Source organism: Haliotis cracherodii, unplaced genomic scaffold (genome assembly GCF_022045235.1).
Source record: "Haliotis cracherodii isolate W230 unplaced genomic scaffold, xgHalCrac1.p SCAF_17, whole genome shotgun sequence".
NCBI classification, from domain to species: domain Eukaryota; kingdom Metazoa; phylum Mollusca; class Gastropoda; order Lepetellida; family Haliotidae; genus Haliotis; species Haliotis cracherodii.
Genome location: NW_027266272.1, coordinates 10,593,811 through 10,617,028, shown reverse-complemented (window position 1 = coordinate 10,617,028; position 23,218 = coordinate 10,593,811). Strand labels below are relative to the sequence as shown.

The 23,218-nt window shown below is 38.6% G+C and overlaps 1 protein-coding gene across 1 annotated transcript; it reads right to left on the bottom strand.

The window, feature by feature from the left end:
* Window positions 1-3,101: 3,101 nt before the first annotated feature.
* On the bottom strand, window positions 3,102-12,045 carry LOC139464373 (uncharacterized). Its single transcript, XM_071245903.1, has 7 exons — window positions 11,943-12,045; window positions 6,927-9,223; window positions 5,749-5,837; window positions 5,342-5,419; window positions 4,947-5,058; window positions 4,063-4,178; window positions 3,102-3,427 (listed from the first exon to the last, which is right to left on the bottom strand). The coding sequence occupies exons 1-7, from the start codon at window positions 11,981-11,983 to the stop codon at window positions 3,320-3,322; spliced, it is 2,841 nt and encodes a 946-aa protein (XP_071102004.1). The 5' UTR covers window positions 11,984-12,045; the 3' UTR covers window positions 3,102-3,319.
* Window positions 12,046-23,218: the final 11,173 nt, after the last annotated feature.

The following is a 23,218-nucleotide window of genomic DNA, read 5'->3' as shown; positions in this document are numbered from 1 at the left end:
TTGTGTTCATGATGGATACATGTTGTATAATAACTAGAGATGTGCTGTCCGTACAACACGAACATACTTAAAGGAAATGGTATTCATCTGCAATTGTATAATGATTACATTTATTGCACTTGTAAATCAGTATTGACTTTTTCATTACAACGACAGGCTTAGTTGATGCATGTCAAAGTATCCCAATTGCGTGGATCGATACTCATGATGACAATCACTGGATTGTCTGGTCAAGATTCGACTATTTACAGACCGCCCTCATATAGCTGGAATATTGCTGAGTGCGGCGTAAAACAACAATCAATCAAACTGTTGAACACTCAGCGTAAGGATCGGAGATCGGAATTTACATAAGCTGATCAGATCTACATGTATATTTGAACTTAACTCCACAGCCAGACTATAGATTTTGGTTTTCAAACACTTCTGAAATACAACATAACTGAAATACGGCTTTGGGACAATAGCGAGTAATCTTCGCCCACTAATTCAACGGAGTAAGACGAGATTATTTTTTAAGTCAGAGCGGTGAATAACAGGTTATTTTACGGCCGCCTCATTTAGTGTGCGCCTTCGCGCGAATGATACTGGCGGCAGGAAACACATTCAGTATCAGTTTAAGAGAATAGTCCCAGTGAGTGGTTTGTGTTTTTTTAATCATTATTCATCAGTCAGAACCACCATCATTCATTCCACCATTCAGAACAGAACAGACTTTATTCAATATTTTGGGCCACATGGTCTGTAGTACATTAAACATGGCACATAACAGTGTTACATAAAGAATTTATATAAATGTAGTGCAAACTCATTTATATATATATTTAGATAAATAGCAACATTTCGCATTAAAATCAACGTTTTTAGTATGTAGAAGACTACTTTTCTAGCTTAGGAAGATATTTTAAGTGAAGGTTTTTCATACATTTTTGACAAATATATGTATATGTGTCTGGAGGACACTCAATGGAACGTCATAAGTGTCGTCCTGCTGTTGATAACGTCTCCAAATATATATGTCTGGAGGATACCTTAGTGGAACGTCATGTCGTCCTAATGTAGATAATGTCTCCAAAGAGATGACGTTGTCAAAGTAGACACACATTTTGCAGTTCATAAACGTATAAGCAATTAGTACTGATATAAGTAAATATTTAGTTTTTAATTTCATACCATTTCTCCCATGTCGCCGTCGCAGAAGACTACATTCAGTAGGCTTCAGTGTGGATTTTGCGGGTTAGAATTCTGCTGGCGAGCAACGTTTTTCATGAAATTGTTCTATTATCAAGATAAATGATAGGGAAAAACAGAAGTTCCCTCATTGCCAAGTGGTGTTTAACTAACAATTCAGTTATGAGTTAGTTAGACCACAGTCAAAGACAAAAGAGTCATGGTTTAAGTATTGGTTAAACAGGTTTGCTGGGGACCTATTCTGACCCGAATTCCCAGTACCTCAAGCCTGTTATTTTGCTGCCATTAATACAAACAAAACCACAAAAATCTACCAATTAAAACCAAAACAAATTGAAAATGAGATTCATTTATTTTTCCAATAGCATGAGGCTTGTACAACCATGGTTTTCTTTTATCACCTATATTGTCTCAGATCACACAACAGTATCACAAGATCCCATCAGTCTTTATAGCATTTGTATATAATCTATAACGGTCTAGGCTCACACCTCACACGTTGTCTACCATGCAAGCGTCTGTACACAACACGGAGCAACAATAACTTAACATGACATCGCTGCGCATATTGCACACACATCGGAACAAAAAGACAAATGTACATAATATACAATTTCAGGAAATATAATTTACAAAAGATGAAGTATTCATTTGTGAATGTGAAGTGTAATTAAATTTGACATAAAAAACATTACATCTCTGATGCACATCAATAATAATAATTTCATATCTATAAACTGAATATTGTTAATAAACAACAGATATCATCAAGCCTGTAAAAGCTCAAAACAATTATCTAAAAAGCTAGAAAGGTGGTAATGAGATCAGAAAAAGTATTAAATTGAGCCATGTTTCAGATAATACTGGTGTTTCAATACATAGAAAGGCAGTGATGGTTTCATGAACATGTCAATTATACTTTCATAACCTACTTTCAAAGAACTCATAATTAAACGATGTTGGTATTGACAGTCTCTCAGAAGTCATCAAGACTTCATGCTTAAAAAGAAGTTGAAGGTTAATATATATTTTCAAAATGATTTTTAATACTGTTTTCATATATTTGCTATTTAATCTATGTTGTTTTAAATGTTATTGATAAATGATTGTCAAGGTGGAGTTTGTGTACTTTAATATACATGTTGATTTTATGTACAGTTGAAGCTACTCGAATTACCGGTGGACTAGTGTTAACTTTTATGTACATGAATATACATCTGATATAATTAGTTTCATGGGAACCGTCTTCCACATCTATACTAAACTACTCCATCATATCAACAGAAACTAGCCATCAGTATGTACTCAAATTGAACAGGGATGAGAATAGTTTCTTTCAAAGAACACTGAAAGTTAGCCGGGGGTCTAGAGAAGAATGTCCTATTTGTGTATATTGTAATGGCATGTATCACAAATATTACCCTTGACAACGAAATCCGCGAAAAATTCTCATCCCTGACTGAAGTGAGTGAGTGAGTGAGTTTGGTTTTACGCCACTTTTAGCAATATTCCAGCAATATTCCAGCAATATCACGGCAGGGGACATCAGAAATGGGCTTCACACATTGTACCCATGTCGGGAATCGAACCCGGGTCTTCGGCGTGATGAGCGAACACTTTAACCACTAGGCTACCCGACCATCCCCCCCTGACTGAAGAGAGAACTACATGAAATATGAAAATATAGAATATAGTATAGTATAGTTTTCTGTTATGATTGTTTAAATACATTTTTGGCTAAAAGTTAATGTATGAGTGAAATTGACTTTGTAATATGAGGTGAAATAGTTATAGTTTTATCAATATTACTCAAGAGAAGCTATCACAACTGACATCTACAGAGAGACAATGACTAGGTCTTGAGAGTATTCTCCCAAAGCATATCCCAAAGTTCATTTAATACAGATACGAAATGAAGCTACTATCAAAACAAAAAAACTAATCTGGTCTTGTCAAAAGCTAAAGCTCAAATTATCAACAAAAACCTAAATGCTGGTGAACAAAGATGACTCTAATATACATGTATGGACGATGGTGGAGGAAGATTGTCGGTGACAGTTTCAGCAGCTGTGTTGTGAAATGATGGAGTGTCGAGACAAATGTGTGAGTTTCAGACACACATGTGAGGTCACAGCTGTGTTACCCTCTGTGACAGTGTGTGTGTTCGTCGTGTCCTCGTCAAGATGATTGGTGATGGGACATCGTCGCTGTATGGGTAGGTGTGGTTCAGGGGTCGCTGTAGGAGAAAATAGATCATGATTATCACTCAATTAAACATAAGTTGGTGAGTATAGCTTTATGACACTTTTAGCAATATTCAAGCAATATCGAGGCAGGGGATGCAGAAATTGGTTTGCACATTCTATTAATGGATATCGAACCCAGGCCTTTGCCATGATGATCAAACGCCTTAAACCACAAGGCTACCACACCGCCTCAAAGATGATCGTTATGTTTAACCTTTTCAACATGTATACTAGAATACTTAGAAGACACAGAAGAAGAATCACAGAAGACATGAAAAATCTTTTACATGTTTTTGCTAGCACAGACAGGAGAGAAGTAGGTTTACCACCTTGCCTCTGTTAAAGAAGCTTGGGCAACAAGATACTATTACATGCACAACTAATTATGGATAGCTGATACTGAAAAGGACTTCTGTTGAAAATCTGAAGATTTTATAGTGTGATGAATGCCAAATTACAGGATTTATGCCAATGATGAAATATAGGTTTTGTATTTATCATGTTTAACCCTGTACATGTATATTTCTGAATACTAGAATACTAATATGTCTCTCAGTAAACACTGACATACACACTGTATGATGGTGTTAGTTGACCTGCTGGAAGAATGGCAAGAGCCACTGACCTGTGTGAGTATGGGCCTCGCTGTAGGTTTAGATGATGTGCGAGTTGGGGAGTGATACGACAGATCACTGTTGGCCAGGGTGTTGCTCCAGCTGAGTTTAGAGGCTTCCTTGGGAGCTACAAAAACAATAATCAAAGTTAGATTCATCATATTGTCCATTTTTTACAACTTGGTGAAAAAATTAGAAAAATGAAAATGATCAGGATTAATAATGATACAAAAATAAATGAAAAACAGAAATTCAAAGTCACACCTCCCTACCCTATTTGTGTATACAGGATGTGTATCATTTTATTCTATACCATATTCGACGTAATAAGCGCCCCACTCGAATAAGCGCCCACAGCGATATTTGCTAATATATTGGCAAGTGAACAATCCCAATTAGCACCCCTTCCAGTTGATCAATGTACACAAGACTTAAATTTATTCATGTATAATACGCACTTGTGTGTAATATGCACCCTTAATTATGGGCAATTAAATTCTGGAAAAATATATCTGTCGTATATAAATATTTCAGGCTGTCAGCATAAACCACGAAATTAACAATCTTTCAACTCTGTGTTTTTCCCACCAAAGTAAAATTCTCTAGAGCCCCCTATTTCTAATTTTGAGAGCGCCCTGGGCGCTTATTATGTAGTATACGGTATTTGTGAAAAAAAACTGTCTAATGAGGAAAATTAAACAGTGCTGTAAATAAGATTGTCAAAATAAACTAATGAGAGTAACTTGGATAATGACTTTGGAAATCATGCCTTTTCAAATTGATTGGATTTACATTCATACATGTATTAACTACCATATAATGTGAAATGTTCCAGTAAATACATAAGATGTTTGAATCTCACGTTACCATAGCGATAAGAAGAGGTTGATCTTACCAGGATAATGCTTGATGATCATGGGGGACTCGGAGAAGTTGAGGTAGCGGACCACTCGCTGTCCGTTACACATGGTGTGTAGCTTCGTCATCTCGTCAATCTCCAACTCCGTCTGAAGAGAGAAAGATGTTCCACTTACTGACAGTGAAATAGAAATAGAGAAACTGACAAGGACTCCCTGATTTTTATGCTTAATTTTGAACACTAATCATAAAGTAATAACTTCACAGATAAACTAATCGCTGTATGGCTGAAATAATGCCTATGTGACGTTAAATATTAAATATTAACTCCAAACGGTCCTTTTGGCATCAATTTATTTGAGAATAAGGTATGATGCACAAAGATGTCATAAAAAGAGCTGTTTATATGTTGAAGCAATTAGCTTTATCTACCATATCAGACTTCTTCTTTCTACGACAGGGTGTCTTTTTCTTGTCTTTTTCTGACTTGTCGTTCTTTGGGAGCGGAGACTGGAAGAAAAACATCTCTTTAAGAACAGAATAATTTGGTGAGTGAGTGAGTTAAAGTTTAAAATCACATCGGCAGTATCTCAGCCATATTTATTTGGTGAAGAGGTAGCTGACTTGCAGAGTATGAAAAATGACTCACAACAGTGAGTGAGTGAGTGAGTGAGTGAGTGTTGTTGATGTTATTGTGTGCATGACTCACAACAAAAGCTGATCTCAATGAGTGAGTGAGTGAGTGAGTGAGTGAGTGAGTGAGTGAGTGAGTGAGTGAGTGAGTGAGTGAGTGAGTGAGTGAGTGAGTGAGTGAGTGAGTGATGGTATTGTGTGCTCACCTTAGGGTATAATTTTCCTTTGGCCTGGTTTTCTTTGTTGCCTGACAAACTTCCGAACTTGAAGGTCGATCCTCTCTTGGTTCCTTTAACTGAAAAAGAAAAAATATAATTTAGCCTGTGAGTTACTTGCCTGTTAACCCGATGGAGAGAGTGCCTAGTTACTGAGCGCAAAATATCACTGCATGCATTATCTGTTGTATGCCCAACACAGAATGTACAGAAATCACTGAAGGAAAACCTCAATTAATCAAATTCACATTTTCATAAAGTTATCAAAGATAACACAAGTTTATCTTTGGAAACTTCACAAAACAGTGACTTGCTAAGCTCAGGTTTCCCTCTGAGATAAAATCATTTTCTTACACCATTTTCTTTTTTAAAAAACTGACACGAAAAGTTATGTCTGTATTGATTTCTCTCGCGACATTATCGGTTTTCAAACTCCAATCAGCTAATTTCAGAAGTGCAAATTTAAAGCTTGATAATGGCACTGAGGTTTGTCTGGAGATGAACAAAACAATCTGCAGCGTCAGAAATTGGCACTAGTCCTGTAGTCCTTGCCAAACTGCCCAATAGTTAAGGTATCATAAGGAGTAGTAGAAATTGGCCATTTTTAAGGATTTGCTAGATGTTATCATTAAGAGGACTAGTGGACTAAAAATGTTAGTTTCTACCGCCGTTACACCCATTAATAAATAACAATTTTCAGGATATAAGGGGACAAGCTTATTCAGTGCGACTAACCAATAACCTATATCTTTGCCATATCATTATAAGAAGTAGTGGACTAAATATGTTCCGCACTACCCCTGAATCTGTTGTTTCATGTAGATGAGCAAGTTAAGGAAACACAAAGCTCTTATTGTTTAAAATCCTCCGAGCATCACAACAATTTCCACGCCTGAGGGTCTTTCTAAAAAGCTATTACATAACCACCCATTGACACTGATTAGTGTTCAGAATTAAGGAGTATTTGTTGTGGTAATCTGAGGTATTACAGTAGAAAGGAGAGGAAAATGGTATAAGAAAATATGAAAACAAATTGTAAACAAAGACAAAGGAGGTAAATTAAGCCCAAAGTCATGCAGTGATCCATGACAGTAAGGTTACATAAGTACCTGTCATTTCCTTTATTTTTCTAAGTCTTGCCTGAAAGCCTGTTCGCGACAAGAACTTGCCTTCAGAGCTTTTTTTAACATTGACCTCCACGTGACCTGGTGGTCGCCATGGTTTCAGCTTCCCATCATTGATGATGACTGGCTCGGGTTTGGGTGGTGGACTCATCGCTTCGAATGAATCGGATGCACTGTAGTCCAGGAGTGATGAATCCGAACTGCCACTGTCGAAAGAATGTTCACCGTTGTCTTCTGTTTCGCTGCTTTCCGAATCGGTCATGTATCGATTCGGCCAGACCAACCCTGGACGATTTTTAAGCTGTTTCTGAAGACGTTCGTAACTACGACCTTTGACGGGGGAGTAATCGCTGTCAAGCAACGTTGTTTCACAATCAGGTCCGGGGAGCAAAGTGTCTAGTTCTGATGAGCCTGCATCCTCGTCTTGTTCGTCAGTCTGTGACTGGGTATCGCCACTAAACTCCCCATCAACATAATCATCACATCTGTGAGATTTGAATAAGTCTGGTGTGCTTGCCTCATTGTCATTGAGGGTGAAGTACTCCGTGTTCATGCCCAGCTCACACTCCGTAGATGGGGAAGACGAAGTCACATTCTCAGTCTCTTGTTTCTTTCCCAGAGATTCTAGAACCTCCTCCGACGACCTCTGACCCGCTGGTTTTTCACTTTCACTAACTAAATCGGGTTTATGAACATCTGATGATGATGTCAAATTTGTATCACCACTCTGTGTTTGAAGACTTGATGAATCTGACGAGACTGTAGCGAAACACAACCGCTCTTTGTTGATACCCAGAGCAGACAGTTTCAGATCTGACCAAGACGACTGAGAAACGAGGGACTCAGGAGAACTTTCTAGCTGCCCCTTGGCCAGTTCCGAGCTCTTGACCAGAAGTAACTGTTGACCAGCCAGTGTGGACGGTAGAGAGAGATAGTCTGATTGGGTGGATGTCGTGGTCATCACAGGTTTAGGTGGTACTGCTGGTTTATTGGTTGCACAGCTGCTCTCATCCATCGAGATATTGGATACCAGCGAGTCCGGCACTCTTGGACATGTAGTATTCCCACACGATGTAGCCACGTCACTGGTCCCTACACAAGAATCACACTTTGTTGGATCCAGGTCGGCCATCTTAATCTTTGGTTCTGGCAACACACTAACACTGCTATCTTCCATGCTCTTCTTGCGAAGACTTCTTCTGACCGCAGTGGAAGCTGGGAATGAGGAGAAAGCACTGACTTTACTCTTCACCAACTTGGACGGAGTCGAGTCAGAACTTTTTGAAGAGGCAACCGATTCAGTGTCTCTGTTACTAGGGTTGGCTTTGTATGTTGCTATGGGACTGACTAGGAGATGCGGACTTGAGAAAGGGAAGTTGGAAGCTGTAGAGGCAACGCGTGGTGTGCTGATGTTGGTCTGACAAGTCTGTGTACCTACAAACACCCCGTGCAGTCGGAAAGGTCTTTTAAATCCATCAACATCACTGATGTCACTCACACTCTCGCCATGCTCCATATCGGACAAGAATGAACCTGCATAGTTAGTCCCAACATGGTAAGAGTGTCCCAACTTCCGTGGGAGGGTGTTCGACAGAACATTGTCACTCATGGAAGCAATTTGAGATGAATGAGCGAACGCCATTCTGCTGTGTGGCCGAGCAAAAACCATCTCATCATTTTCCCTACTGTCATTTTCGGAGAAGTTTGATAGCACTGACTTGGAGTCTTTCTCGCGAATGGTAATTCCAGACTCGATCCTTAATGATGCACATTCAGAGAGTTTGGATGAGAAAAGCACCGAGTCTCCGATCCCACAGTCAACTCCACTGTCGAAGAGTTTGCTGGAGGCTTCAATGTTCTTTGACAAAAAACTGCTACAGTGGTCAATGGCCATACACTCCCCTCCTCCTTCCATGATGCAGGGGGAACTCATGGCAGACTCGCTAGATGCAGGTTCGGTCGGCGAGGACAGCTTCGAAGCACCAGACTCCCCGCCCTCCTTGCAATCCCCTGCAGCTGGTTCAGTCAAAGATGCAAACAGCTTCTTCACAACAATGTCTTTGTCTTCCTCAGGGACTTCCTGGTGTTTGGTCAGTGAGGTGTCGGATGAACTCTCACTCACACACACATCTGAGGTTACTTCTTCGTGCGCATAGATGAAGGGGCCGTCGGGGGTGAACTCTTGGCTGTATCTCATTAATCTCTTGTCTTTCCTGAATCCTGGAATGTAGAGAACAGTGCGGCGACGAGAATACTTCACTGCACGACGTCTCTCCCGCTGTGTGATTTCGCCAAAGAAAACCTCATTCTCGTCGTCAGACAGGCCAGGCTCCCCACATTCACTGGTAAAAAGAAAATAAATAAATAAATAAATGTAATTACATATGTACAGATGCAATATGTGCACATCGGGCATGTTGGTGCATCATTGTACTGCACGATAGAATCTGTGTTCTATTCAGAGTGAGTTGGGTGTAACAGCGCTTTTAACAGTATTCCAGTTATATCACGGTGTGTCAGCTTGATGTGGGAGGAAAGCCCGAAGCAATGAAGGTCTCAGACGTTTACTTTACCACTTTGGGTAAAACCCACGAGCATGTTTATGGTGCTGACAAACCTAGAAACATAATCGGGATGAACCGGGATTCAAACCAAGAATCATAGGTTTCTGGCTTGCCCAAGGGAGGCAACTCTGTGTTCGATTCAGAGCTTCCATTTTACAATACTTATGTTCCCGGTTACTTCAGGGTTAGAAACTGGCACTAGTCCTGTAGTCTTTGTAAAACTGTCCAATGGTTAAGGTATCATAAGGAGTAGTAGAAATTTGCCATTTTTAAGGATTTGCTAGATGTTATCATTAAGAGGACTAGTGGACTAAAAATGTTAGTTTCTACCGCCGTTACACCCATTAATAAATAACAATTTTCAGGATATAAGGGGACAAGCTTATTCAGTGCGACTAACCAATAACCAAAACAAGTTGTTGAAGCTGTTTTTTGTGCCAGTTAATTCTTTAGAATATAACCCCAGATGGTATCTGAATACAACACAATACTTGCAAGCAATATCAGTGTGGACTTTCCTTCTTAGTTTCGACCACTACAACGGCACAGAAAGCAACTTCTTTATTTACACTTTGCAATGTTTCAGTAACATATCACTGCCAACGTTCAAAATAAAACCATATAACCATTTCAATAGTACCTTAAAATTGCTTAACTATCAATCTGGAAGTACATCAACACAATCTTATTCCTGACCTTTTCATCTACTGAGGTTTTCAGTTAATATAGTCTCTGCTGGAGTCTGTGAAACAAAATATTTCAATGTTAAAAATTTCTTTAGCAACGCTAAAGAAAACGTTTGCTTTTTCTACTATTGCAAGAACTTTTTACCATGAGGTAAATTTAATTGTGAAAATGTTAGCAAATGGGTTTACTTTAAAGAAACTCAGGGCCCTGTTTCATAATGTGATCTTGGCTCTACTATTGCTGTAAGTCTATATTTAGTTGTGTTTCAAAATGTATTCTTATCTCAAGTTACAAATTCTTCCTGTATCAGTTCAATCTTAGACATGCTGTTTGAAATCAACTTTCCAATTTATCCATGAGACCCTGCTGCATCAGCGCATTCTAATGACCGCTGACCCTCCTTTAACTATTGCAACCATAGTTGGTCCACCAAGCAAATCCTCCTTCTAATTTATACAACCCAGTTTGAGGCAATTTAGTCTGTCACAGTCAACTGATGTTTACAAATTCTGAATGCAACCGACCCTTGTCAGACTTTCTATCCAACCCAAAAGGTATTCATGTGTCACTGTGTTTATTCATCCCTAAGGGTCAGTGGTCTGCGAAATGGACAACAGGAGACAAGGACAATAGGATGGAACTATGTCAACTGGACCATTGTAATCTATGGGCATTCAATTCCTCATATCCATAATGGTCCATCCCCAAAACAGACCTTTGCCTTTGGAACGTTGCTAATATCATTATGATGTATTCAGTGTAATCATCAGCATCATTATATATGAATACAAATAGACACTCTGCTGCTATTCGTCAGTAGTTAGTAGTCTTCTCTACCACTATCAGTCAGACATAATATGTTTGCAGATATTAAAAAAGGGTCAGGTTTCCATGGTTTTAACTTGGCCTACAAACTTTGGACCCAAGGGACACCCAATAATTAATTTCAAGGGTCCTTATGGGAATGTGAGGGCCCTGTAAAGTAATGAAATAATCGTGCAGTGTTACTCTACAGTAAGATCACATAATTATTTTGAATTACAAGATCTTTATATTTTGGTCACGAATTTGGTACAATGAATATTATTGTTCAATGCTTGGTATTCAATATTCTTTGCTGTATTCATTCTATACATTTGGGAATAGACACACATTTCTGCATCATGTCAAATCCTGGGTTGTTTCCAAACCACCCACGATAAATGTTCAAGAGTACTGGTACATCTTTGAAAATCTTACTAAACTAACCTTGCAACAAACAATATGTTTAGAGAAAACTACTACATGTATAAGTCACATGGATGGGATGCTGCTTGTGAGAACACATTATTTTCATCTTCCTAGGTTTGGGATCTGATGAATGAATAAGACCAGTATGTGCAAGTAGTACATCAAATATGAAAAATGCAAACACATATCTTTCATGACGATCGGCGAACATTGTTTCAACAACATAAGTTCTATTTGGATGGTAAGAAAGACAATAGACAATACAGAAGAAAGTTTTGATGAAATGAAAACAATCGCTAGCTCATCGTACACGTTCCAGGCATTATCGTGGACATTACTTGTTTCATTCACACTCAGAAGATGGATATGAGATGACAAATATAAAGACAAATCTCTTGAAACGCTAAGGCGGATAGATCGACACATCATAGCGCTTGTTGGAAGAATGAGATGTCCAGATAGATCAGTCATTGTCGCCATCTACAAAACATTTATCTCCCGGGGAGCACCTGCTTTGTTCGCTTACTACTAAGTAGAGGCATACAAACCACATATGAATTATCCATAATAACACACAAACCTTATTTTGCTTCCTCCCTTTGACGATTCAGTCATGTTCATGAGAAACACGATGCTAAACTACATTGCCATTGTTTACTAACAGAAAATCTTGTCGATTTCATCTGTAGCCATTTTCAAATTTCGCGTCTTTCCCAGAAGGCCCTGTGAGTGATAACTTCCGGTCGTTTGATTGACAGGTGGACTTTTACTTTTCACACGAGACATGAACATTAGCGCCTAGGGGTGCCATGACAAGTTGATGGACAGTCGTTTCTGACTTTTTCACCCTTTCTCTTGTATAATTTTAAAACTTTACTTGTAAAAAGATTATGAAGCAAAACTAAACTCGATAATACATAAATAATACGTATAATGATATAAAATGTAAAAACACAAACACGTGATTTAGCATGGAATTTGCCTAAAAAAATGGACAAAGATGTTAATGATGTTAAAAATATGTACATATAAAAGTAAAAACATACACTTCTATTAAATTCCAGTACTGAAATTATAAGAATTTGGTTTATACATCACTTGTACTTCCAGAAACTTTACCAGGAAGGAAAGCTGTTCAATAAAACACTCACCAGAAAATTAACTGTATCCATCATGTGTAAAAACGAAACTGATCTACGCGCTTCGTCGTGAATCTTCTTAAGCTACTTTACTGTTAAACATCATGCAAATTCCTGTGCGTGTTACGAGCTTCACGTGTTCAATGTGCACGCGTGTCATGGTGTTTCACCTAAATACTCAGGTATACGTCAGTACGTCTGATATCTCACGAGCTAATTAATTAAAAGAATTTGTCTTATAATGACTGCTAATTTCGAGCAGTGTAAATATATCGTTAGTATCAGACTTGGGTGTACCCTCAGACTGACACGTGGGTTGTCATGTCTATCGGCGCTGCGGAACCTCGCTGGTGTTGTTTTTGCTAATTACATTGACAGGTGATTTGCATTGACGGGAAATTAATTAGTAAAAATACGTACCTGTCACTAGAGAACACTATTTAGTTAGTGGGAGCTATGTTTATTTTTGCACAGATTTGTGTAGCGAAATGTTTGACATGCTCGATTTAAATATATGTTTGTAAATATTTCAAGCCTGCATAATTGGATACGCCTTAATAAACTGTCACTGTCTTTAACTCGATTTGTATACTATATGGACCAATGGATAATGAGTATGGGCATCCGAACAATTTAAACGTAAGTAGCAGCTTCCCCCGCTATAGCGCGCACAAGTACCCTTTGAAATCTATCTGATATTGGAAATGAATATCATTACATGTTTGTGTGTCCATATTTAACATCTAAACGTAAGTAATATCAGCCTATATGTTATTCAGTTCGACCGAATATGCTAATTTGTTTTTAAATGTGCAAAACTCACAACTACGCAATATTAACATGAAATATTATCATAATATTCCGCAATCATGTTATTTGTATTTGTTATGCGTTTGTACGAGTATATCGCCCTGTGAGAAATAATGCTATGTTCTGTACTGCGTCGGGCTAATTTGACAATGAGAAATAATATCAGTCAACTTAAATAATACACCAACCCCCCACATATATTATATTTGTATCTTGTGAACATTATGTATTACTTAACATTACTTATAACCCCGGACACTGCTAATCACGCTTGAGACCACCAAGGTATTTTTTGTAAATATTATGTAAACACCTTAACTATCTTTGTTACTAATCCTGATTGCTATTTTAGGGAGAGGTATTCAAATAAGCGCTGTCTTGTTTACCGATCCCAATTTTGAGTTGAAATAAAAATATGTTTAAACCATATCAGTCATTTTTTTCATATTTGTACAATTTTAACTTTTTCAAAACACCTTTTCCCTTATTAAAAAATGTTACTTTATTTAAATATTAGTCATGTGTGTTCATAGCGAGTTTCGGGGCGGTCGGTAGCCTAGTGGTTAGAGCGTTCGCTCGTTACGCCGAAGACCCGGGCTCGATTCCCGACATGGGTACGATGTGTGAAGCCAATTTCTGGTGTCCCCCGCCGTGATATTACTGGAATATTGCGGCGTAAAGCCATTCTCACTCACATAGCAAGTTTAATGTATCTGGGTTTTTAAACATATTTTAATCTCATGTAAAGGACTGGGCACAAGTAATCACAACTTAGAGCGCCCTCTCCTATAGATTTACATGTATGCTTATGTACAGTTAATAAATTAAATGACAGAAAGGAAAGAAAAGAGATAGAGAAACGTATGTACATTCATTTTGTTTACGAGACGTCATCATATACTCCTATAACACAACAATGACTTACTTATGCTCTTTTGTGGCCTTCGGATATTTTCACATATAGACACTTTATTCAGTTGATGTATATTCACATGCAAGAATGTTTTAACTTATAGAGTATAATAGAGGAACGTTTCCATCGTTAGCACTTTAAAAACAATAGTCATTGTACCAAAGGATCAATGTACCTTTTTTTCACACGTATACACAACAAAGCAGGATATCATGGCGACAATCGAATCTTCAGCTGTCATTATTGATGGCTGCCTCAACAGCTGACATCCATCATTAAACACTAAAACATCGGATGAGTAGACCAGTCTCTTTCTCGTGTATAAGGATTTCTCATTAAACGATCTCTTGCATAACATTACAACGAATTATAGCCAGTCTCCAAGTTTAGAGCGTGTGTAATACAGATGTTTATTTGTGAGAACTGTGTTTACACTCCTAATTAGCCTCCAGGTAGCGCTACAGGTGATCAAAGCACTGCGCCGCTACTGAATGAGTTGTTTTCCTCAGGTGTTAATGAATACTATTGTATGTACCCTAGTGATAAACGGTTTCGGATGTCATGAAAGGAGATCTTTTGTTTTTCACGTAATATCGTTTACAGAGCGTAATTGTTGAAAAAGGTGTTATCTTCTTAATCTGATTGATGTTTCCGTCTGGGATCAAATATCTCTTAATCTTCATCAAAACACTATGATCGGAGTATACTTGAGCAGGACTGGCAATAATAACACAGTTAATTAAAAAATAACATATGATTTTCGTTTAGTCATACATGAATAAAATCTACTTTTTAAGAAGTCAAATATCCCTTGTACCAAAACGAGTCTAGCTCATGTCCAAAGTACACACGACAGCATGGTCATTTATTTGAGTAGTAGTGTGTGGGTATGGTTTTACGTCGCCTTTTTTAAGCAACATCCCAGAAACATCGCGACGGTGGACACCAGAAATGGGCTTCACACATTGTACACATGTGGGGGAATCGAACCCGGGTCTTCAGCGTGACGAGCGAACGCTTTAACCACTAGGCTACCCCACCGCCCCAGTAGTTGTAGTAGAAACGGATAGTTGTTAATAGTCATATTGATGTTGTATTAGTAATATAGACTTAGAAGTACGTGGTAGGTAAAGTTGCTGTGGAATGAATATGGTTTTACGCCGCTTGTAACGACATTCCAGCAACGTCACGGCGGTTGTTGTGTATGAAAGAAGGTCTTCAGAAACCATGCTTGCCGTAAAAGTCAACTACGCTTGTCGTATGAGGCGACTAGCGGGATCGGGTAGACCTGGTTGACCTGGTTGATGCATGTCATTGTATCCCAATATTGTGTGGATCGATGTTAATGATATCAATCACTGGATTGTCTTGTCCAGACGCGACTATTTACAGACCGCCGTCATATAGCTGGAATACAGCTGAGTGCGGCGTAAAACAACAAACAAACAACAAGTATTGTGAAAGTTAATAGGAAAACATAACAACTTCTGGTTTATTGCAAGTAGCGACATTTCAAAGTGGATACACGTTATCAAGTTGGAGCGACAACGGTGTAAGAATCTACCCCGTTATATGCAATAAAACAGAAGTTGTTATCCATAAAGTTGTATGTTTTCCTATTAACTCACCAACTTCTAGAATGCCAATCAAACAGAAAATTGATCAAACGCTTGAACCGAAAGGTCCCATTGAAAGAATAAAGAATTTGAAATCCATCAGTCACCCTGCCCGTGTGGTACTAGGTTCAGAGGTCAGATAATGGTCAGATAGTGGTCACCATATAAAGTTCACCATTACCCATCACAGAAACATTAATACCATGCTATAAATACGATATGAACATCTTGAAAAATGCACAATAAACACTCTTGCATTCAAAGTTTTTCCACGTTTAGATATAAAACAGTGTCAATCTCTTACCTTGTTTATGACATCTTTTTTCGTTGAATAAGCAAAAGTAAATCCACGTCGTATATCCAAAAGGAATTTAAGTTTGGTGTCCACCACCCGGTTATTGTCGGGTGGGTCTGTTCACACGCTAACTCGGACCGGCTGCTCGAGTGTACAGTTCGACCAGCACAGCAGGACGTCTGGTTCCACTTGGCTGGGTTGAGTGATGTCCACGCCAGCCGCTTGGTAGGTGGCGCATCAGAGGTCAGGTTGAAGGTCATAAGACAGACACAAGTCTAGCAGTGGACGTTTTATAGTTTAAAAAAAACAATGTGATAATGGGTACTCAAAATTTAAGGTACTCAAATGAAAGTTAGAGTGTTCTTCATGGCCCTATACCATCGGCATGGTATTTCTGATGACACCAGCATGTCAAACTATATTCTTATGAGTGATTTGAACAAGTGCAGTTTATAGAAACAACAAACGCCTTATGGAATAATCTAATGATCAGAAGGCAAAAGTCAAACAATATGACATCATGTAGTCTCGGTGTAACAAGCCACGTTTTCAGTGTTTGAGGCGACTCTAAAGTAAACTAAACCAGGCAAAATGAAAGTACACACTGGAAAATTGGATTTGACCCAAAACATTGTCAAAACGTTACTTGGCTGAAAATAGTCGCCGAAACACTGCAAACGTATAAGGTAAAAAATACAACTATGATGCCTGCATCAAATACATTACCATCGAACAACCATTTTTTGGTTTCATTTTTAGCCACCATGAAACATGGGTGCCCCTCAGTATACCTACATTAAAAAATATATAAATTAAAGTTTATTTTTATTGCATTTAGCTACGTTTAGATGTCGGCGTAACATCAAACCTAGCTAAATGCAATGACCTAGAAGTTGTTATCCATAAGGTTGTATATTTTTTATATACTCACCGACTTTTGAAACGCCATCAAACAGTTAGTTTACTTATGTCAAGAAAGGTAGAGACTTGCATTTACGTTTTTTTTTATTAAAAAATCTGATGATAAAACGACGACCTTCTGCATTAGAATATCAACGAAATCATGATAAAAATATAAGCATGGTTTCTACTATAGGCTTCTTAACATTAGTTTAAATTGTATCACTTTCTTGCTTGTGTGTGTGGTCTTTGAATTGTATTTAGAGATAGTGTACATAAAGGATGATTCGTGTATCTGTTAAACATATAACATGTTTAAGTAAAAAAAAGACAACAACGGATAAATCATTTTGGTGTTCAGCTTTGTTTGGTTGCAAATAACTTTACTCTATCAATCTTAGTTGTTTGAATAGTTTAATGTCACGTGACAAGGCTTGTGGTAAACTGCCTGACCTGTCATGTAAGCGTGGTTTACCTCTACTCGTTTTGTGTGACGCACGACATAGATCTTTACTCAATGGAGATTTTTGTTTGACTTACTTAATTACTTTAAACAATTATGTAATTACATCCCCTGAGATGATTTCTTATATCTGAAGATGAAAAAGTACATACTGATATATTGTAAACTAGATTGCAGTTTCTGAAATATACATGTATATACATGTGTAAAATATATGATATAGTTTGAACACAGCTCGTACTCTGAGGTCTAATAAATAAGTCAAGGTGGCTGGTGGTACTAAATACGAATTTATTTGCGTCCCGCGTACCACACTACCGAGTCCAAAATACCGTCTAAATTGTCCCCCGAATCCCGCGTACCAGAAGGGCTTTGGCACACACACACACGCACGCACGGACGCACGCACGTTAGTCCATCATCTTCTTTATATCAGTTTCAGACATAGTACTTTCGCTGTCTCATGACAGCTCTTCAGTGTCATGCATATATATTATATGTATATATATATATATATATATATATATATATATATATATATATATATATATATATATATATATATATTTAATAAAGTGTGTCTTCAGTATCATGCAAGCGTGGTTTACCTCTACTCGTCTTGTGACACACGACATAGATCTTTAGCATATACACTGAAGAGCTGTGATGAGACAGCGAAAGTACTATGTCTGAAACTGATATAAAGAAGATGCCGAGTGAACATTTACCTCATTTTTGTATATATATACATATACGGATCATACGTTTTCGGCCATGTTTTTCGCGATTACTCACGCTATAACGGGGGTAGTAGCACCATACAGACATTTTAAACACTCAGATGATATCTTGTTTGTAAGGGAAAGTTGTGTTTTACAGTTGTTCATGTGAACAGAGAGAAAACTATGAATGTTTCCTAAGCGTCCGAAAACCCATAACACGGGGATATGTAAAGTTGCCAAGAGCAACAGCAAAGCGCAAACTCGATACTACTTGAAGCGCTCGTTAAATCGTCTCCACCGGTCAGCCATGGTTGAGTGTCATGTCTACAGTGAGAGGTTTTACGCCGCTTCAAGCATTAATATTCGGGCACTGTGCGGGGTCATAAAGTTCGTCACATAATGTATACCCATGTGTGAAATTGAACACGGGATTTCGAGGTGACGAAAGGACGCTTTTACCCTGGGTACCCTACAGCCCCGACATGTGCCGTTGTGTGAAAGGTAGAGTGACCGAGTATGGTTTTATGCCGCCTTTAGCAATATTCATACAATATCTTGGTGGAGGACACAAAAAATGCAATCTCATTAAAATCAGATCTTAGTTTTCGCTACCGCGAAACAAAGTCGTTAATTTTGACCGACCAATGAAATGACTGACAAGAAATCGACATTAGCCAACCAGAAGGCAGCTTTCTCGAGCTTTACGACACTAGTTTCAAACTGGCGACTACTTTCGAAATATATTTTGACGTATTCTCGATTAAAAATGTTAAAACTGATAAGAAGAACATACTGGAATGGCTTATAGATGGTCTAGATTGTATGGATATAATCATAAAACCCGTAACTGTCATTCGGAATACCCCGTGTTAAATATTTCGAGGTTGCATGATCAGAAAACACATTCCGACTGTCACTTTCACGATCTGGTAAGCGACGCTCTGATTGGTTGGATGAAAGGTCGTTCTGACGTGACCCGTAATGGGATGTCCTCATATCTTTGTTTAGCGATAGCGAGAACTAAAATCTGATTTTAATGAGATTGCAAACAATGGGCCTTGTACTCACGTACCCATGTCGGGAATTTAAGCCAGGATTTCGGCGTGACCAGCGAACGCTTTAACCACTATGCTACCTAACTACTGTGCTGCAGAAACTAAGTACAGTCAGTGACAAGTGAGTGAGTGAACAATAATCTAAGCTTTATAACGACCTGTTAATCAGTCGAACCAGTCACTGAGTGAGTGAGTGAGTGAGTGAGTTGTGTTTAACGCCGCTTTTAACAGTATTCCAGTTATATCACGGCGTGTCAGCTTAATGTGGGAGGAACGAACGAAGTGATGCAGGTCTCTGACGTTTACCACTCCGGTGAACCCCACGATCAAGGGTATGGTGCTGACAAACCTAGAAACATAATAGGGGCTAACCGGGATTCGAACCCACAATCATAGGTTTCTGACGTGCCCTAGTAACGCAACTCTGCACAGCGAATCGCGGCGCCTTAGACGACTGGGCCACCCGTGCCCCCAATAGGTCACTGAAAACACGAGCAGCAACCAATTACGATGAGTCACAGTGTCTGATGAAAGGCCTGGGAATTTTGTTTTATATTTTTTTGCTTTAAAAGGAATTTCTTTCTTTTTTGAACACACCATGCCATTTAGAAGGTGGCCAAAAGAACCACATGTTATATTTTATATTTGGGATAACACTTCTTTATAAAGTACGGAATCATATACTTTTTTGGAGTCCCGTCCGGGATTCGAACCCACACTGCCAGAGTGAGGCATCTAATCGCCAGCATTCAAAGTAAGCTACCTAACCCACTCAACCACCGCGGCTTCCACAAAAAAATGTAAGTTCAAGTGAGTGTTGTAGATGTTAATGACTCACAACAAAAGCTGATCTCAATAATTGAACAACAGTGAGTGAGGTGATTTAGAGAGAGAGAGAGAGAGAGAGAGAGAGAGAGAGAGAGAGAGAGAGAGAGAGAGAGAGAGAGAGAGATGTTTATTTAAGTGTCACGTGCACATTATATGATAAAATACAAAATGTACATTCATCGAATTATAAAAAGCACCCGGCCATATGGCCTATGAGACACTATAATCTAAAATATCACAGAACAACAATAAGTTAAGAAGGTACAAATGACAAACAGTACATACATTCAATATATAATTATAACATGAATTATACCTAAACCTGTATGAAAACAATCATACAGGTCTATCAACAACATAGATTCTCGAACAAACATGCATTCAGTCGAACGCATACACACACATACATACACGCATACACACATATACATACACGCATACACACACATACATACACGCATACACACATATACATACACGCATACACACACATACATACACGCATACACACACGGCAAGCATAGTCGCCTTTTACGGCAAGCATGGGTTGTTGAAGACCTATTCTACCCCGGATCTGCACGGTTCCACCAAATTGGGATACGATGACATGCATCAACCAAGTCAGCGAGCCTGACCACCCGATCCCGAACCTCTTACGACAAGCACAGTCACCTTTTACGGCAACTCAGGGGTTGTGCCCATGTGGCTATATGGATTTCGTTGATGGATATCTTTGATATTTTATTTTGAAAAACAAGAAATTTGCTCTTTTCGGGATAAATTAATAACATTTCAACTATGTGAGAGGTCATGTGGTTGCAAGTTCATTTCCTACCCTAGTCTTCATCGAACCAATATACATTTACACATAATTATTCAGCCACAGATTACTTGAATAGACATAATCAAATCTAACTACAGTTTTTTCAATAATTATCTATTACATAAAAAAAACCTCGGCATACCCTCCTTTGACCCTCAGTTAATACGTTTTTGCTCGTGTGTGACTTTATACATATTGTTAATAAGTCTTTGATAATTTTTTTTTTCATAATCATCATTATGATTAAAATGCATTAAAATATTAAGGCGCTTGGCAACTCATGGCCGACCATTAACTGTATTACATCTCCATTCTATTATGACGAAGATCGTAATCGATGTTATATTTGGGATAACACTTTCTTAGTAAAGTATAGATTCTCGTACTTTTTTTGGGTTGAGTCCCGTCCGGTAACATCGGTTACATTTGACCACGTTCTAAACGGCATTGTGTATTCATGACGTATACCCTTAAAAATTACCATTTATTATCACAAAATCATTTGCGAAGTTTGGTACAAAATCCAGGGCATATTACGAAGAGGGGCGTCAAAATCGGCTCCACATGGTGTGCCCATGTGGTGAATTGTTGTGACGAGTCAACGCTTTAACCTCGCTAGAAAAACCACACCGCCAATGCATGGCTTTGTCGGTTAAGATTACTTACATAAACAAATGTCAAATCAGGTTAGAATTGTTGTATATTTCATGCAGGTGTTCACCAGAATAGTCACGTGATGTCATGGTTACGAGTTTAGCCAATCGGGAAACACTTCCGTTGCACGAGTTTGTCCTGCGCGTAATCCAGACTCTATGGATCGAAGCAGACGACGCTTACTTTATCAAATGCACCGATGCATGTTAAATTAATTTCAACAAGCTATTTAGAATTCATTGAAAATCGAGATTACAATGGGCTTAGACCCTATTTCTCATGTTTATATTATTCACGCGCTACTTTGACCGCTGCGTTTAAAACTTTTGGCATGTCAATTTGTCATGTGCATTATGAAGACTTCACAAGAAACATTTTTCAGCCTGATTTGCTGCCCTGCCGTATGTTTTCACTCTGGAGAGGACGTTGAACAAAAACATGGTAAGTGCAGCAATATGTAATTAAACAATTCTCTGTCACTGTGTGTGTGTGTGTGTGTGTGTGTGTGTGTGTGTGTGTGTGTGTGTGTGTGTGTGTGTGTGTGTGTGTGTGTGTGAGTGTGTGTGTGTGCGCGAGCGTGCGTGTAGAGGGAGGTGGGGGAGATTGTCCCATGTCGTCAATGAATGAAGCATATTATTCTATGTAAGAATACAGCATGTATACATAAAACATATTGATTCTGTTTGTGTTCTTACACCTATGTCGCTGGTGTTTTCAACTTAACCAATTACACAATTATAATTATATTTCAACCGCATTACGACGGGAAGACCAAAGATGAGTTTCACACATTTTACCCAGTTGGGGTACAAGACCCGCATTTTTGTCACAGGAGCGAACGTTTTAACATGGTTTCTCCTTACAACACCAGTGATGTTAACAAGAGAAAACAGTTTCGTTGCCGTCATAACGGCTTCCTCGACACAATCAATCATGCAGTGTTAATGTACCATTTCTACACCCCAACCGTACGAACAAGTGGTATATCATTTATCAGTATTTTTTATATAATGAATGAATGAATGAATGAATGAATATGGTTTTTACGCCGCTTTTAGCAATATTTCAGCAATATCACGGCGGGGGACACCAGAAATGGGCTTCACACATTGTGCCCATGTCGGGATTCGAACCCACGCGTGCACACTATACACACACCGAATTATTTTTTCCATTAAATTTTCACAAGGAGAATTTTGTCCAACGCCTCCACACACTGGCCAACAATATATGCATACATACAGAGTATTTTCCAGCTCCGCTATTAAAGGTGAAGTAACATCAATACAAGCTGTTTTCTTTGTGAAACCTGCAAACTGTTGGGTTAATATCAATAAAACTCGGTATTAATTGCAATAAAAACGATCTTAGAATCGTCGATTCAGCAGTCTTACCCCGACGAGGGTAGTTGTTTGGTCACTGTAACCAACCGCAAATTTAGTACCAGTGTCTAAATAGGAAGGGGTGAGGTTAGGTGTCACGTTTTCCTTCGGAATTTTTATCAACAAATCTTCTAAAGTATTCCCAACCCAGCAGTAAACACACAAATATTAAACAATCAGACCACCACCCCCCCCCCCCCCCCCCCCCCCCCCCCCCCCTCAAACCAGCAACCATCCCCTCATACAATTACACAAC

Excerpts from the sequence above, each read along its gene's own strand:
- LOC139464373 (XM_071245903.1), bottom strand. The coding sequence starts at position 11,983 with ATGAACATGACTGAATCGTCAAAGGGAGGAAGCAAAATAAG. Across the intron at positions 4,179-4,946 it reads GATCATCAAGCATTATCCTG|CTCCCAAGGAAGCCTCTAAA; the intron begins GTAAGATCAACC and ends TTGTTTTTGTAG. Across the intron at positions 3,428-4,062 it reads CGAGGCCCATACTCACACAG|CGACCCCTGAACCACACCTA; the intron begins GTCAGTGGCTCT and ends TTTCTCCTACAG.